The sequence below is a fragment of the Taudactylus pleione genome, unplaced genomic scaffold, assembly GCF_031769625.1.
Source record: "Taudactylus pleione unplaced genomic scaffold, aTauple2 ptg000602l, whole genome shotgun sequence".
NCBI classification, from domain to species: Eukaryota; Metazoa; Chordata; class Amphibia; order Anura; family Myobatrachidae; genus Taudactylus; species Taudactylus pleione.
In genome coordinates this window covers 6,423,373-6,439,125 of record NW_028285004.1, presented here as the reverse complement: position 1 = coordinate 6,439,125, position 15,753 = coordinate 6,423,373, and the positions used below count along the sequence as shown (strand labels likewise).

At 46.1% G+C, this 15,753-nt stretch overlaps 1 protein-coding gene across 1 annotated transcript in view; it reads right to left on the bottom strand.

The window, feature by feature from the left end:
* Positions 1 to 15,753, bottom strand: part of HMCN1 (hemicentin 1) — a 563,772-nt gene that overhangs the window by 360,105 nt on the left and 187,914 nt on the right. The window contains exons 32-33 of the mRNA XM_088453882.1: positions 2,563 to 2,841; positions 1,377 to 1,658 (exon numbers count right to left, since the gene is read on the bottom strand). Coding sequence (XP_088310008.1) covers positions 1,377 to 1,658; positions 2,563 to 2,841 — 561 coding nt within the window. The remainder of the gene's footprint in view (positions 1 to 1,376; positions 1,659 to 2,562; positions 2,842 to 15,753) is intronic.

The window sequence follows — 15,753 nt, the reverse complement described above, 5'->3', positions numbered from 1 at the left end:
TAAGGGCAGCGGTGTGGTGGATGCTCCAAGCGGCACTGTTGCAGAGATTCTGGCTGCAGGGTGCCAGTCTAAGCACGCTGCTAGCCAGATGCAGAGGCAATGGGTTGCCGCCCACAGATCGCTGCACTCTGTGCGACCGCACCACTCGCAGACCCCTAGTTATGGCCCTTCAGTAAAATAAACATATTTTTTTACTTTAAGAATATTTCCAGTGAGAAAAATAAAAAAAGAGTACAATAACATGACACACAGATATATAGTACACCCTGCGCCTTCTTTACTTCTATTGCAAGTGACTATCCCTCTATGGCAGTGTTTCCCAACCTCGGTCCTCAAGGCACACTAACAGTACAGGTTTCAGTGATATCCATGCTTGAGCACAGATGTTAAATCAAAATAACTGAGGTACTAATTAAGACACCTGTGCTCAAGTATGGCTATCCTCAAAACCTGGACTATTAGTGTGCCTTGAGGACCGTGGTTGGGAAGCCCTGCTCTATGGTGCCTATTACAGAATACAGCAGCAACCACAGAACATCATAATATATATTTAATTCATGTAAGTTCAAATATAAACGCTCTCCAGAGCATTAGTATTGCTTACAAAAATAAAACGATTTAATACAAAAATAAAACTATTTAATACAAAAAAAAAACTATTTAATACAAAAATAAAACTATTTAATACAAAAATAAAACAATATTTAGTTTCTGAATACAATTTATATGGCAGAAGAAATAGCCATGTTATTTCCGTGTTCGTTCAGGAATGAAAATTGTCTTCAGGAGATTTTACCAGTTGGAGAGTTGTTTGGAAACAGTTTCCTGCAGCTGGATCTGTGATTTAGATAAGTGACAAATGTTTTTTAACAGTGTGAAGACATTTTATGTTGATATGGACATCAATAAATCTGTTTAAGGGAGATGTGCCGGATAGTGAGCTCTTTATTTTTAGATTGTGTACGATTGTTGGCAATTCTCTATCTTTGAGGTGGACGTTTAAAATTCTGGGAAGATCATACAATCAGATTAGAATTGCATATTTTAATCTAAGGTTTGCATTAATTTGCCATGAATCTATATCCCTTGTCAAATTGTGGTGCACTATGGGCCTGATACAGCAAGGATCGCAGTTGCCAATACGCACTCAATTGGGCGATTGTCGCGGTCTGCGCATGCGTATGCATCACAATGCGCATCCGTAAGCCGGCCGCTGCAATCGGGACTGCGATCGAATCGACTATGCAGACCAATCACAGAGTGATTGACAGGAAGTGCCATTTGTGGGTGGTGACCCACATACATACAATCAAGTAATATGATATTAATTAAATGCAATTATATCCCCCACATACGGTAGTATATTTTGTACTTACCTAAAACATTAACATCATATTTGATTTCAGCATCTCCGGCTATATTTGTAGCCACACAAGTGTATAGGCCTTGGTCATACTCCACTGTGGTTTTTATCTCCAGCTTTTTGCCACTATACAGAAGACGAATGTTGTCATTTGCCTGGATGGGCACTCCTTCCTTCAGCCAGGTTATTAATGGTAATGGATGGCCACTGGCTTTACACTCCAGTACAAGTGGGGTACCAGCGATGACTTTTTTACCTTGAGGTTTGCTAAAATCTCCATCAATTGTAGCTGGTACTTGTAAACAAAATATTTAAAGAGAAAGCATGTTTACAACAATGTTATACAGAATCATGCCAAGGAAAACATCGATGAGGCAACAAACTGTTGTACTATACTGTAAATCCATCAATACATTTTTATATACAAACAGCTTTTTAAATGTTACTTAACATAATATATTTCCTGCATACAGTATGTCTACTCTATTCTTTGTAGACCATTCAGGGCCTGATTCGGGGATAAAGCAAATTTAAAAAAAGGACCAAAAAAGAAGCAGTTTGCTCCTGGAAGATGGAGCAAACCATGACGCACTGCAAGGGGTGCAAATACTTTTTTGCTCATTTTTTTATTTGCTCCTGTGATACATAGTATGATTAATACCTTATTCTTCAATTATATTAAGTCAATTTATCTGAAAGATTGTACAGTACATTATGTTACTATAATACAGAGTAACTAAAGGACAAGTTAATTGTCATAACTGACCTAAGAAATACTATTCCTGAAAATTCTGGAACAGTGAATAGCGCAGATTCTCAAATGGATTCTTCAGTGGCTACAAATACATTACAGTTTTGTCTTTTAGGGGACCTTTTTAACATAAAATGGAGAAAGACATGAGCTCAACTAGCAGGTAGCACAGGGAACAATAGAGAGACGACTTGCACTAAGTAAGGACTTAAAAGGGTCTTTTTATTATTTATCTGGGGTTTTCCTGATAAATAAAAATCTATTTCACAATGTTTAGTTCTGAATTTTTTAAGTACCCAATTGTAATTGTTTAAAATTATATTAATATAATATTTTAAAATGCTGGAATTGTTTTAAATAATTAATGCAATCCTATGGACAAGATATGTTATCTCTACTTATTACTGGTTATAGATTTCAATAACCAGTATCACACATTGTAAATTACCATAAATATCAAGTAGATATGTCTTCTCCGCACGTCCTGCGAGGTTAGCCACGTGGCATATGTATTTGCCTGAGTCTGCGATCTTAGCCTCAGGAATATGCAGATATTTGCCATTCTCAAAGAAAATGATGTGTGTGCTGGGAACAATTGTGTGTCCATCTTTATACCATGTTATTGTTGGGTGTGGAATTCCCTTTGCATCACATTCCAAATGTATTTCATTGTCCACATTGAAAGATAAATGTGCTGTAGTGTTTTCATTCTTGATGCTGGGTGGAACTAGGAAAATAAATCAAACGGATTAATAAATTCAATTTAGATTTCATGGAAAGAGCTATAATGCTTATAAAAAGTTCTGCTTCACTTCTCCCTCCCAGTCACATGATATTTATCCCTCTCAGTCACATGATGTGACATCACATGAGCAGATGTAAAATATTATTTCATCTGGTTATATCCATCTGTGTCATCCTACACAGGCAGAAAGGGCTTGCGTTGTATGCACAGAAAGATCAGATGATTATTATAAATATCCAAAACTTGTCATTTGCTCTGCATTTAAGTCATACTTGCCAACATATTTCTTTATTTTACCCCCTGGAAGATTCTAAAGTTGGAGGTCTATTTGGGAGGTGTGTGTGCTTGTGGGTGTGGAGGGATGACGTGGTGCGATGAATCGCATAATTACAGTATAGCCTTCTCCCGTACAATGTAGCTATTTCCGGCATTGTGCACCAAGGGGCGATGACACAAAAATGCGATTTTCTGTGTATTGCATCATCAGCTCCTGGTGTGTATGACCAGGTAGAATAGCTCCTAGATAGCTTATTTCACTGGGTAAGTGTGTATGACCAGGTAGAATAGCCCTGGATAGCTTACTTCACTGGGTAAGTGTGTATGACCAGGTAGAACAGCTCCTGGATAGCCTACTTCACTGGGTAAGTGTGTATGACCAGGTAGAATAGCTGCTGGATAGCCTACTTCACTGGATAAGTGTGTATGACCAGGTAGAACAGCTCCTGGATAGCCTACTTCACTGGGTAAGTGTGTATGACCAGGTAGAACAGCTCCTGGATAGCTTACTTCACTGGGTAAGAGTGTATGACCAGGTAGAACAGCTCCTGGATAGCCTACTTCACTGGGTAAGTGTGTATGACCAGGTAGAGCAGCTCCTGGATAGCCTACTTCACTGGGTAAGTGTGTATGACCAGGTAGAACAGCTCCTGGATAGCCTACTTCACTGGGTAAGTGTGTATGACCAGGTAGAACAGCTCCTGGATATCCTACTTCATTGGGTAAGTGGGTATGAACAGGTAGAATAGCTCCTGGATAGCCTACTTCACTGGGTAAGTGTGTATGACCAGGTAGAACAGCACCTGGATAGCCTACTTCACTGGGTAAGTGTGTATGACCAGGTAGAGCAGCTCCTGGATAGCCTACTTCACTGGGTAAGTGTGTATGACCAGGTAGAACAGCTCCTGGATAGCTTACTTCACTGGGTAAGTGTGTATGACCAGGTAGAATAGCTCCTGGATAGCCTATTTCACTGGGTAAGTGTGTATGACCAGGTAGAACAGCTCCTGGATAGCTTACTTCACTGGGTAAGTGTGTATGACCAGGTAGAACAGCTCCTGGATAGCCTACTTCACTGGGTAAGTGTGTATGACCAGGTAGAGCAGCTCCTAGATAGCCTACTTCACTGGGTAAGTGTGTATGACTAGGTAGAGCAGCTCCTGGATAGCCTACTTCACTGGGTAAGTGTGTATGACCAGGTAGAACAGCTCCTGGATAGCCTACTTCACTGGGTAAGTGTGTATGACCAGGTAGAATAGCTCCTGGATAGCCTACTTCACTGGGTAAGTGTGTATGACCAGGTAGAGCAGCTCCTGGATAGCCTACTTCACTGGGTAAGTGTGTATGACCAGGTAGAGCAGCTCCTGGATAGCCTACTTCACTGGGTAAGTGTGTATGACCAGGTAGAACAGCTCCTGGATAGCCTACTTCATTGGGTAAGTGTGTATGACCAGGTAGAAGAGCTCCTGGATAGCCTACTTCACTGGGTAAGTGTGTATGACCAGGTAGAACAGCAACTGGATAGCCTACTTCACTGGGTAAGTGTGTATGACCAGGTAGAGCAGCAACTGGATAGCCTACTTCACTGGGTAAGTGTGTATGACCAGGTAGAACAGCTCCTGCATAGCCTACTTCACTGGGTAAGTGTGTATGACCAGGTAGAACAGCTCCTGGATAGCCTACTTCACTGGGTAAGTGTGTATGACCAGGTAGAACAGCTCCTGGATAGCCTACTTCACTGGGTAAGTGTGTATGACCAGGTAGAACAGCTCCTGGATAGCCTACTTCACTGGGTAAGTGTGTATGACCAGGTAGAATAGCTCCTGGATAGCCTACTTCACTGGGTAAGTGTGTATGACCAGGTAGAGCAGCTCCTGGATAGCCTACTTCACTGGGTAAGTGTGTATGACCAGGTAGAGCAGCTCCTGGATAGCCTACTTCACTGGGTAAGTGTGTATGACCAGGTAGAACAGCTCCTGGATAGCCTACTTCATTGGGTAAGTGTGTATGACCAGGTAGAATAGCTCCTGGATAGCCTACTTCACTGGGTAAGTGTGTATGACCAGGTAGAACAGCAACTGGATAGCCTACTTCACTGGGTAAGTGTGTATGACCAGGTAGAGCAGCTCCTGGATAGCCTACTTCACTGGGTAAGTGTGTATGACCAGGTAGAACAGCTCCTGCATAGCTTACTTCACTGGGTAAGTGTGTATGACCAGGTAGAGCAGCTCCTGGATAGCCTACTTCACTGGGTAAGTGTGTATGACCAGGTAGAACAGCTCCTGGATAGCCTACTTCACTGGGTAAGTGTGTATGACCAGGTAGAACAGCTCCTGGATAGCCTACTTCATTGGGTAAGTGGGTATGACCAGGTAGAATAGCTCCTGGATAGCCTACTTCACTGGGTAAGTGTGTATGACCAGGTAGAACAGCTCCTGGATAGCCTACTTCACTGGGTAAGTGTGTATGACCAGGTAGAGCAGCTCCTAGATAGCCTACTTCACTGGGTAAGTGTGTATGACTAGGTAGAGCAGCTCCTGGATAGCCTACTTCACTGGGTAAGTGTGTATGACCAGGTAGAACAGCTCCTGGATAGCCTACTTCACTGGGTAAGTGTGTATGACCAGGTAGAATAGCTCCTGGATAGCCTACTTCACTGGGTAAGTGTGTATGACCAGGTAGAGCAGCTCCTGGATAGCCTACTTCACTGGGTAAGTGTGTATGACCAGGTAGAGCAGCTCCTGGATAGCCTACTTCACTGGGTAAGTGTGTATGACCAGGTAGAACAGCTCCTGGATAGCCTACTTCATTGGGTAAGTGTGTATGACCAGGTAGAATAGCTCCTGGATAGCCTACTTCACTGGGTAAGTGTGTATGACCAGGTAGAACAGCAACTGGATAGCCTACTTCACTGGGTAAGTGTGTATGACCAGGTAGAGCAGCAACTGGATAGCCTACTTCACTGGGTAAGTGTGTATGACCAGGTAGAACAGCTCCTGCATAGCCTACTTCACTGGGTAAGTGTGTATGACCAGGTAGAACAGCTCCTGGATAGCCTACTTCACTGGGTAAGTGTGTATGACCAGGTAGAACAGCTCCTGGATAGCCTACTTCACTGGGTAAGTGTGTATGACCAGGTAGAACAGCTCCTGGATAGCCTACTTCACTGGGTAAGTGTGTATGACCAGGTAGAATAGCTCCTGGATAGCCTACTTCACTGGGTAAGTGTGTATGACCAGGTAGAGCAGCTCCTGGATAGCCTACTTCACTGGGTAAGTGTGTATGACCAGGTAGAGCAGCTCCTGGATAGCCTACTTCACTGGGTAAGTGTGTATGACCAGGTAGAACAGCTCCTGGATAGCCTACTTCATTGGGTAAGTGTGTATGACCAGGTAGAATAGCTCCTGGATAGCCTACTTCACTGGGTAAGTGTGTATGACCAGGTAGAACAGCAACTGGATAGCCTACTTCACTGGGTAAGTGTGTATGACCAGGTAGAGCAGCTCCTGGATAGCCTACTTCACTGGGTAAGTGTGTATGACCAGGTAGAACAGCTCCTGCATAGCTTACTTCACTGGGTAAGTGTGTATGACCAGGTAGAGCAGCTCCTGGATAGCCTACTTCACTGGGTAAGTGTGTATGACCAGGTAGAACAGCTCCTGGATAGCCTACTTCACTGGGTAAGTGTGTATGACCAGGTAGAACAGCTCCTGGATAGCCTACTTCATTGGGTAAGTGGGAATGACCAGGTAGAATAGCTCCTGGATAGCCTACTTCACTGGGTAAGTGTGTATGACCAGGTAGAACAGCACCTGGATAGCCTACTTCACTGGGTAAGTGTGTATGACCAGGTAGAGCAGCTCCTGGATAGCCTACTTCACTGGGTAAGTGTGTATGACCAGGTAGAACAGCTCCTGGATAGCTTACTTCACTGGGTAAGTGTGTATGACCAGGTAGAATAGCTCCTGGATAGCCTACTTCACTGGGTATGTGTGTATGACCAGGTAGAGCAGCTCCTAGATAGCCTACTTCACTGGGTAAGTGTGTATGACCAGGTAGAGCAGCTCCTGGATAGCCTACTTCACTGGGTAAGTGTGTATGACCAGGTAGAACAGCTCCTGGATAGCCTACTTCATTGGGTAAGTGTGTATGACCAGGTAGAGCAGCTCCTGGATAGCCTACTTCACTGGGTAAGTGTGTATGACCAGGTAGAGCAGCTCCTGGATAGCCTACTTCACTGGATAAGTGTGTATGACCAGGTAGAGCAGCTCCTGGATAGCCTACTTCACTGGGTAAGTGTGTATGACCAGGTAGAACAGCTCCTGGATAGCCTACTTGATTGGGTAAGTGTGTATGACCAGCTAGAATAGCTCCTGGATAGCCTACTTCACTGGGTAAGTGTGTATGACCAGGTAGAACAGCAACTGGATAGCCTACTTCACTGGGTAAGTGTGTATGACCAGGTAGAGCAGCTCCTGGATAGCCTACTTCACTGGGTAAGTGTGTATGACCAGGTAGAACAGCTCCTGCATAGCTTACTTCACTGGGTAAGTGTGTATGACCAGGTAGAATAGCTCCTGGATAGCCTACATCACTGGGTAAGTGTGTATGACCAGGTAGAACAGCTCCTGGATAGCTTACTTCACTGGGAAAGTGTGTATGACCAGGTAGAACAGCTCCTGGATAGCCTACTTCACTGGGTAAGTGTGTATGACCAGGTAGAGCAGCTCCTGGATAGCCTACTTCACTGGGTAAGTGTGTATGACCAGGTAGAACAGCTCCTGGATAGCCTACTTCATTGGGTAAGTGTGTATGACCAGGTAGAATAGCTCCTGGATAGCCTACTTCACTGGGTAAGTGTGTATGACCAGGTAGAATAGCTCCTGGATAGCCTACTTCACTGGGTAAGTGTGTATGACCAGGTAGAGCAGCTCCTGGATAGCCTACTTCACTGGGTAAGTGTGTATGACCAGGTAGAGCAGCTCCTGGATAGCCTACTTCACTGGGTAAGTGTGTATGACCAGGTAGAACAGCTCCTGGATAGCCTACTTCATTGGGTAAGTGTGTATGACCAGGTAGAATAGCTCCTGGATAGCCTACTTCACTGGGTAAGTGTGTATGACCAGGTAGAACAGCAACTGGATAGCCTACTTCACTGGGTAAGTGTGTATGACCAGGTAGAGCAGCTCCTGGATAGCCTACTTCACTGGGTAAGTGTGTATGACCAGGTAGAACAGCTCCTGCATAGCTTACTTCACTGGGTAAGTGTGTATGACCAGGTAGAGCAGCTCCTGGATAGCCTACTTCACTGGGTAAGTGTGTATGACCAGGTAGAACAGCTCCTGGATAGCCTACTTCACTGGGTAAGTGTGTATGACCAGGTAGAACAGCTCCTGGATAGCCTACTTCATTGGGTAAGTGGGTATGACCAGGTAGAATAGCTCCTGGATAGCCTACTTCACTGGGTAAGTGTGTATGACCAGGTAGAGCAGCTCCTGGATAGCCTACTTCACTGGGTAAGTGTGTATGACCAGGTAGAGCAGCTCCTGGATAGCCTACTTCACTGGGTAAGTGTGTATGACCAGGTAGAACAGCTCCTGGATAGCCTACTTCATTGGGTAAGTGTGTATGACCAGGTAGAATAGCTCCTGGATAGCCTACTTCACTGGGTAAGTGTGTATGACCAGGTAGAACAGCAACTAGATAGCCTACTTCACTGGGTAAGTGTGTATGACCAGGTAGAGCAGCTCCTGGATAGCCTACTTCACTGGGTAAGTGTGTATGACCAGGTAGAACAGCTCCTGCATAGCTTACTTCACTGGGTAAGTGTGTATGACCAGGTAGAGCAGCTCCTGGATAGCCTACTTCACTGGGTAAGTGTGTATGACCAGGTAGAACAGCTCCTGGATAGCCTACTTCACTGGGTAAGTGTGTATGACCAGGTAGAACAGCTCCTGGATAGCCTACTTCATTGGGTAAGTGGGTATGACCAGGTAGAATAGCTCCTGGATAGCCTACTTCACTGGGTAAGTGTGTATGACCAGGTAGAACAGCACCTGGATAGCCTACTTCACTGGGTAAGTGTGTATGACCAGGTAGAGCAGCTCCTGGATAGCCTACTTCACTGGGTAAGTGTGTATGACCAGGTAGAACAGCTCCTGGATAGCTTACTTCACTGGGTAAGTGTGTATGACCAGGTAGAATAGCTCCTGGATAGCCTACTTCACTGGGTATGTGTGTATGACCAGGTAGAGCAGCTCCTAGATAGCCTACTTCACTGGGTAAGTGTGTATGACCAGGTAGAGCAGCTCCTGGATAGCCTACTTCACTGGGTAAGTGTGTATGACCAGGTAGAACAGCTCCTGGATAGCCTACTTCATTGGGTAAGTGTGTATGACCAGGTAGAGCAGCTCCTGGATAGCCTACTTCACTGGGTAAGTGTGTATGACCAGGTAGAGCAGCTCCTGGATAGCCTACTTCACTGGATAAGTGTGTATGACCAGGTAGAGCAGCTCCTGGATAGCCTACTTCACTGGGTAAGTGTGTATGACCAGGTAGAACAGCTCCTGGATAGCCTACTTCATTGGGTAAGTGTGTATGACCAGGTAGAATAGCTCCTGGATAGCCTACTTCACTGGGTAAGTGTGTATGACCAGGTAGAACAGCAACTGGATAGCCTACTTCACTGGGTAAGTGTGTATGACCAGGTAGAGCAGCTCCTGGATAGCCTACTTCACTGGGTAAGTGTGTATGACCAGGTAGAACAGCTCCTGCATAGCTTACTTCACTGGGTAAGTGTGTATGACCAGGTAGAATAGCTCCTGGATAGCCTACATCACTGGGTAAGTGTGTATGACCAGGTAGAACAGCTCCTGGATAGCTTACTTCACTGGGTAAGTGTGTATGACCAGGTAGAACAGCTCCTGGATAGCCTACTTCACTGGGTAAGTGTGTATGACCAGGTAGAGCCGCTCCTAGATAGCCTACTTCACTGGGTAAGTGTGTATGACAAGGTAGAGCAGCTACTGGATAGCCTACTTCACTGGGTAAGTGTGTATGACCAGGTAGAACAGCTCCTGGATAGCCTACTTCACTGGGTAAGTGTGTATGACCAGGTAGAATAGCTCCTGGATAGCCTACTTCACTGGGTAAGTGTGTATGACCAGGTAGAGCAGCTCCTGGATAGCCTACTTCACTGGGTAAGTGTGTATGACCAGGTAGAACAGCTCCTGGATAGCTTACTTCACTGGGTAAGTGTGTATGACCAGGTAGAATAGCTCTTGGATAGCCTACTTCACTGGGTAAGTGTGTATGACCAGGTAGAACAGCTCCTGGATAGCTTACTTCACTGGGTAAGTGTGTATGACCAGGTAGAATAGCTCCTGGATAGCCTACTTCACTGGGTAAGTGTGTATGACCAGGTAGAACAGCAACTGGATAGCCTACTTCACTGGGTAAGTGTGTATGACCAGGTAGAACAGCAACTGGATAGCCTACTTCACTGGGTAAGTGTGTATGACCAGGTAGAGCAGCTCCTGGATAGCCTACTTCACTGGGTAAGTGTGTATGACCAGGTAGAACAGCTCCTGCATAGCTTACTTCACTGGGTAAGTGTGTATGACCAGGTAGAATAGCTCCTGGATAGCCTACATCACTGGGTAAGTGTGTATGACCAGGTAGAACAGCTCCTGGATAGCTTACTTCACTGGGAAAGTGTGTATGACCAGGTAGAACAGCTCCTGGATAGCCTACTTTACTGGGTAAGTGTGTATGACCAGGTAGAGCAGCTCCTGGATAGCCTACTTCACTGGGTAAGTGTGTATGACCAGGTAGAACAGCTCCTGGATAGCCTACTTCATTGGGTAAGTGTGTATGACCAGGTAGAATAGCTCCTGGATAGCCTACTTCACTGGGTAAGTGTGTATGACCAGGTAGAATAGCTCCTGGATAGCCTACTTCACTGGGTAAGTGTGTATGACCAGGTAGAGCAGCTCCTGGATAGCCTACTTCACTGGGTAAGTGTGTATGACCAGGTAGAGCAGCTCCTGGATAGCCTACTTCACTGGGTAAGTGTGTATGACCAGGTAGAACAGCTCCTGGATAGCCTACTTCATTGGGTAAGTGTGTATGACCAGGTAGAATAGCTCCTGGATAGCCTACTTCACTGGGTAAGTGTGTATGACCAGGTAGAACAGCAACTGGATAGCCTACTTCACTGGGTAAGTGTGTATGACCAGGTAGAGCAGCTCCTGGATAGCCTACTTCACTGGGTAAGTGTGTATGACCAGGTAGAACAGCTCCTGCATAGCTTACTTCACTGGGTAAGTGTGTATGACCAGGTAGAGCAGCTCCTGGATAGCCTACTTCACTGGGTAAGTGTGTATGACCAGGTAGAACAGCTCCTGGATAGCCTACTTCACTGGGTAAGTGTGTATGACCAGGTAGAACAGCTCCTGGATAGCCTACTTCATTGGGTAAGTGGGTATGACCAGGTAGAATAGCTCCTGGATAGCCTACTTCACTGGGTAAGTGTGTATGACCAGGTAGAGCAGCTCCTGGATAGCCTACTTCACTGGGTAAGTGTGTATGACCAGGTAGAGCAGCTCCTGGATAGCCTACTTCACTGGGTAAGTGTGTATGACCAGGTAGAACAGCTCCTGGATAGCCTACTTCATTGGGTAAGTGTGTATGACCAGGTAGAATAGCTCCTGGATAGCCTACTTCACTGGGTAAGTGTGTATGACCAGGTAGAACAGCAACTGGATAGCCTACTTCACTGGGTAAGTGTGTATGACCAGGTAGAGCAGCTCCTGGATAGCCTACTTCACTGGGTAAGTGTGTATGACCAGGTAGAACAGCTCCTGCATAGCTTACTTCACTGGGTAAGTGTGTATGACCAGGTAGAGCAGCTCCTGGATAGCCTACTTCACTGGGTAAGTGTGTATGACCAGGTAGAACAGCTCCTGGATAGCCTACTTCACTGGGTAAGTGTGTATGACCAGGTAGAACAGCTCCTGGATAGCCTACTTCATTGGGTAAGTGGGTATGACCAGGTAGAATAGCTCCTGGATAGCCTACTTCACTGGGTAAGTGTGTATGACCAGGTAGAACAGCACCTGGATAGCCTACTTCACTGGGTAAGTGTGTATGACCAGGTAGAGCAGCTCCTGGATAGCCTACTTCACTGGGTAAGTGTGTATGACCAGGTAGAACAGCTCCTGGATAGCTTACTTCACTGGGTAAGTGTGTATGACCAGGTAGAATAGCTCCTGGATAGCCTACTTCACTGGGTATGTGTGTATGACCAGGTAGAGCAGCTCCTAGATAGCCTACTTCACTGGGTAAGTGTGTATGACCAGGTAGAGCAGCTCCTGGATAGCCTACTTCACTGGGTAAGTGTGTATGACCAGGTAGAACAGCTCCTGGATAGCCTACTTCATTGGGTAAGTGTGTATGACCAGGTAGAGCAGCTCCTGGATAGCCTACTTCACTGGGTAAGTGTGTATGACCAGGTAGAGCAGCTCCTGGATAGCCTACTTCACTGGATAAGTGTGTATGACCAGGTAGAGCAGCTCCTGGATAGCCTACTTCACTGGGTAAGTGTGTATGACCAGGTAGAACAGCTCCTGGATAGCCTACTTCATTGGGTAAGTGTGTATGACCAGGTAGAATAGCTCCTGGATAGCCTACTTCACTGGGTAAGTGTGTATGACCAGGTAGAACAGCAACTGGATAGCCTACTTCACTGGGTAAGTGTGTATGACCAGGTAGAGCAGCTCCTGGATAGCCTACTTCACTGGGTAAGTGTGTATGACCAGGTAGAACAGCTCCTGCATAGCTTACTTCACTGGGTAAGTGTGTATGACCAGGTAGAATAGCTCCTGGATAGCCTACATCACTGGGTAAGTGTGTATGACCAGGTAGAACAGCTCCTGGATAGCTTACTTCACTGGGTAAGTGTGTATGACCAGGTAGAACAGCTCCTGGATAGCCTACTTCACTGGGTAAGTGTGTATGACCAGGTAGAGCCGCTCCTAGATAGCCTACTTCACTGGGTAAGTGTGTATGACAAGGTAGAGCAGCTCCTGGATAGCCTACTTCACTGGGTAAGTGTGTATGACCAGGTAGAACAGCTCCTGGATAGCCTACTTCACTGGGTAAGTGTGTATGACCAGGTAGAATAGCTCCTGGATAGCCTACTTCACTGGGTAAGTGTGTATGACCAGGTAGAGCAGCTCCTGGATAGCCTACTTCACTGGGTAAGTGTGTATGACCAGGTAGAACAGCTCCTGGATAGCTTACTTCACTGGGTAAGTGTGTATGACCAGGTAGAATAGCTCTTGGATAGCCTACTTCACTGGGTAAGTGTGTATGACCAGGTTGAACAGCTCCTGGATAGCTTACTTCACTGGGTAAGTGTGTATGACCAGGTAGAACAGCTCCTGGATAGCCTACTTCACTGGGTAAGTGTGTATGACCATGTAGAACAGCTCCTGGATAGCCTACTTCACTGGGTAAGTGTGTATGACCAGGTAGAGCAGCTCCTGGATAGCCTACTTCATTGGGTAAGTGTGTATGACCAGGTAGAACAGCTCCTGGATAGCTTGCTTCACTGGGTAAGTGTGTATGACCATGTAGAGCAGCTCCTGGATAGCCTACTTCACTGGGTAAGTGTGTATGACCAGGTAGAGCAGCTCCTGGATAGCCTACTTCACTGGGTAAGTGTGTATGACAAGGTAGAACAGCTCCTGGATAGCCTACTTCACTGGGTAAGTGTGTATGACCAGGTAGAACAGGTCCTGGGTAGCCTACTTCATTGGGTAAGTGTGTATGACCAGGTAGAATAGCTCCTGGATAGCCTACTTCACTGGGTAAGTGTGTATGACCAGGTAGAACAGCTCCTGGATAGCCTACTTCACTGGGTAAGTGTGTATGACCAGGTAGAGCAGCTCCTGGATAGCCTACTTCACTGGGTAAGTGTGTATGACCAGGTAGAATAGCTCCTGGATAGCCTACTTCACTGGGTAAGTGTGTATGACCAGGTAGAGCAGCTCCTGGATAGCCTACTTCACTGGGTAAGTGTGTATGACCAGGTAGAGCAGCTCCTGGATAGCCTACTTCACTGGGTAAGTGTGTATGACCAGGTAGAGCAGCTCCTGGATAGCCTACTTCACTGGGTAAGTGTGTATGACCAGGTAGAGCAGCTCCTGGATAGCCTACTTCACTGGGTAAGTGTGTATGACCAGGTAGAACAGCTCCTGCATAGCTTACTTCACTGAGTAAGTGTGTATAACCAGGTAGAGCAGCTCCTGGATAGCCTACTTCACTGGGTAAGTGTGTACGACCAGGTAGAGCAGCTCCTGGATAGCCTACTTCACTGGGTAAGTGTGTATGACCAGGTAGAACAGCTCCTGGATAGCCTACTTCATTGGGTAAGTGTGTATGACCAGGTAGAATAGCTCCTGGATAGCCTACTTCACTGGGTAAGTGTGTATGACCAGGTAGAGCAGCTCCTGGATAGCCTACTTCACTGGGTAAGTGTGTATGACCAGGTAGAGCAGCTCCTGGATAGCCTACTTCACTGGGTAAGTGTGTATGACCAGGTAGAACAGCTCCTGGATAGCCTACTTCATTGGGTATGTGTGTATGACCAGGTAGAATAGCTCCTGGATAGCCTACTTCACTGGGTAAGTGTGTATGACCAGGTAGAACAGCAAATGGATAGCTTACTTCACTGGGTAAGTGTGTATGACCAGGTAGAGCAGCTCCTGGATAGCCTACTTCACTGGGTAAGTGTGTATGACCAGGTAGAACAGCTCCTGCATAGCTTACTTCACTGGGTAAGTGTGTATGACCAGGTAGAATAGCTCCTGGATAGCCTACTTCACTGGGTAAGTGTGTATGACCAGGTAGAACAGCTCCTGGATAGCTTACTTCACTGGGAAAGTGTGTATGACCAGGTAGAACAGCTCCTGGATAGCCTACTTCACTGGGTAAGTGTGTATGACCAGGTAGAGCCGCTCCTAGATAGCCTACTTCACTGGGTAAGTGTGTATGACCAGGTAGAGCAGCTCCTGGATAGCCTACTTCACTGGGTAAGTGTGTATGACCAGGTAGAATAGCTCCTGGATAGCCTACTTCACTGGGTAAGTGTGTATGACCAGGTAGAACAGCTCCTGGATAGCTTACTTCACTGGGTAAGTGTGTATGACCAGGTAGAATAGCTCTTGGATAGCCTACTTCACTGGGTAAGTGTGTATGACCAGGTAGAACAGCTCCTGGATAGCTTACTTCACTGGGTAAGTGTGTATGACCAGGTAGAACAGCTCCTGGATAGCCTACTTCACTGGGTAAGTGTGTATGACCAGGTAGAGCAGCTCCTGGATAGCCTACTTCACTGGGTAAGTGTGTATGACCATGTAGAACAGCTCCTGGATAGCCTACTTCACTGGGTAAGTGTGTATGACCAGGTAGAGCAGCTCCTGGATAGCCTACTTCACTGGGTAAGTGTGTATGACCATGTAGAGCAGCTCCTGGATAGCCTACTTCACTGGGTAAGTGTGTATGACCAGGTAGAGCAGCTCCTGGATAGCCTACTTCACTGGGTAAGTGTGTATG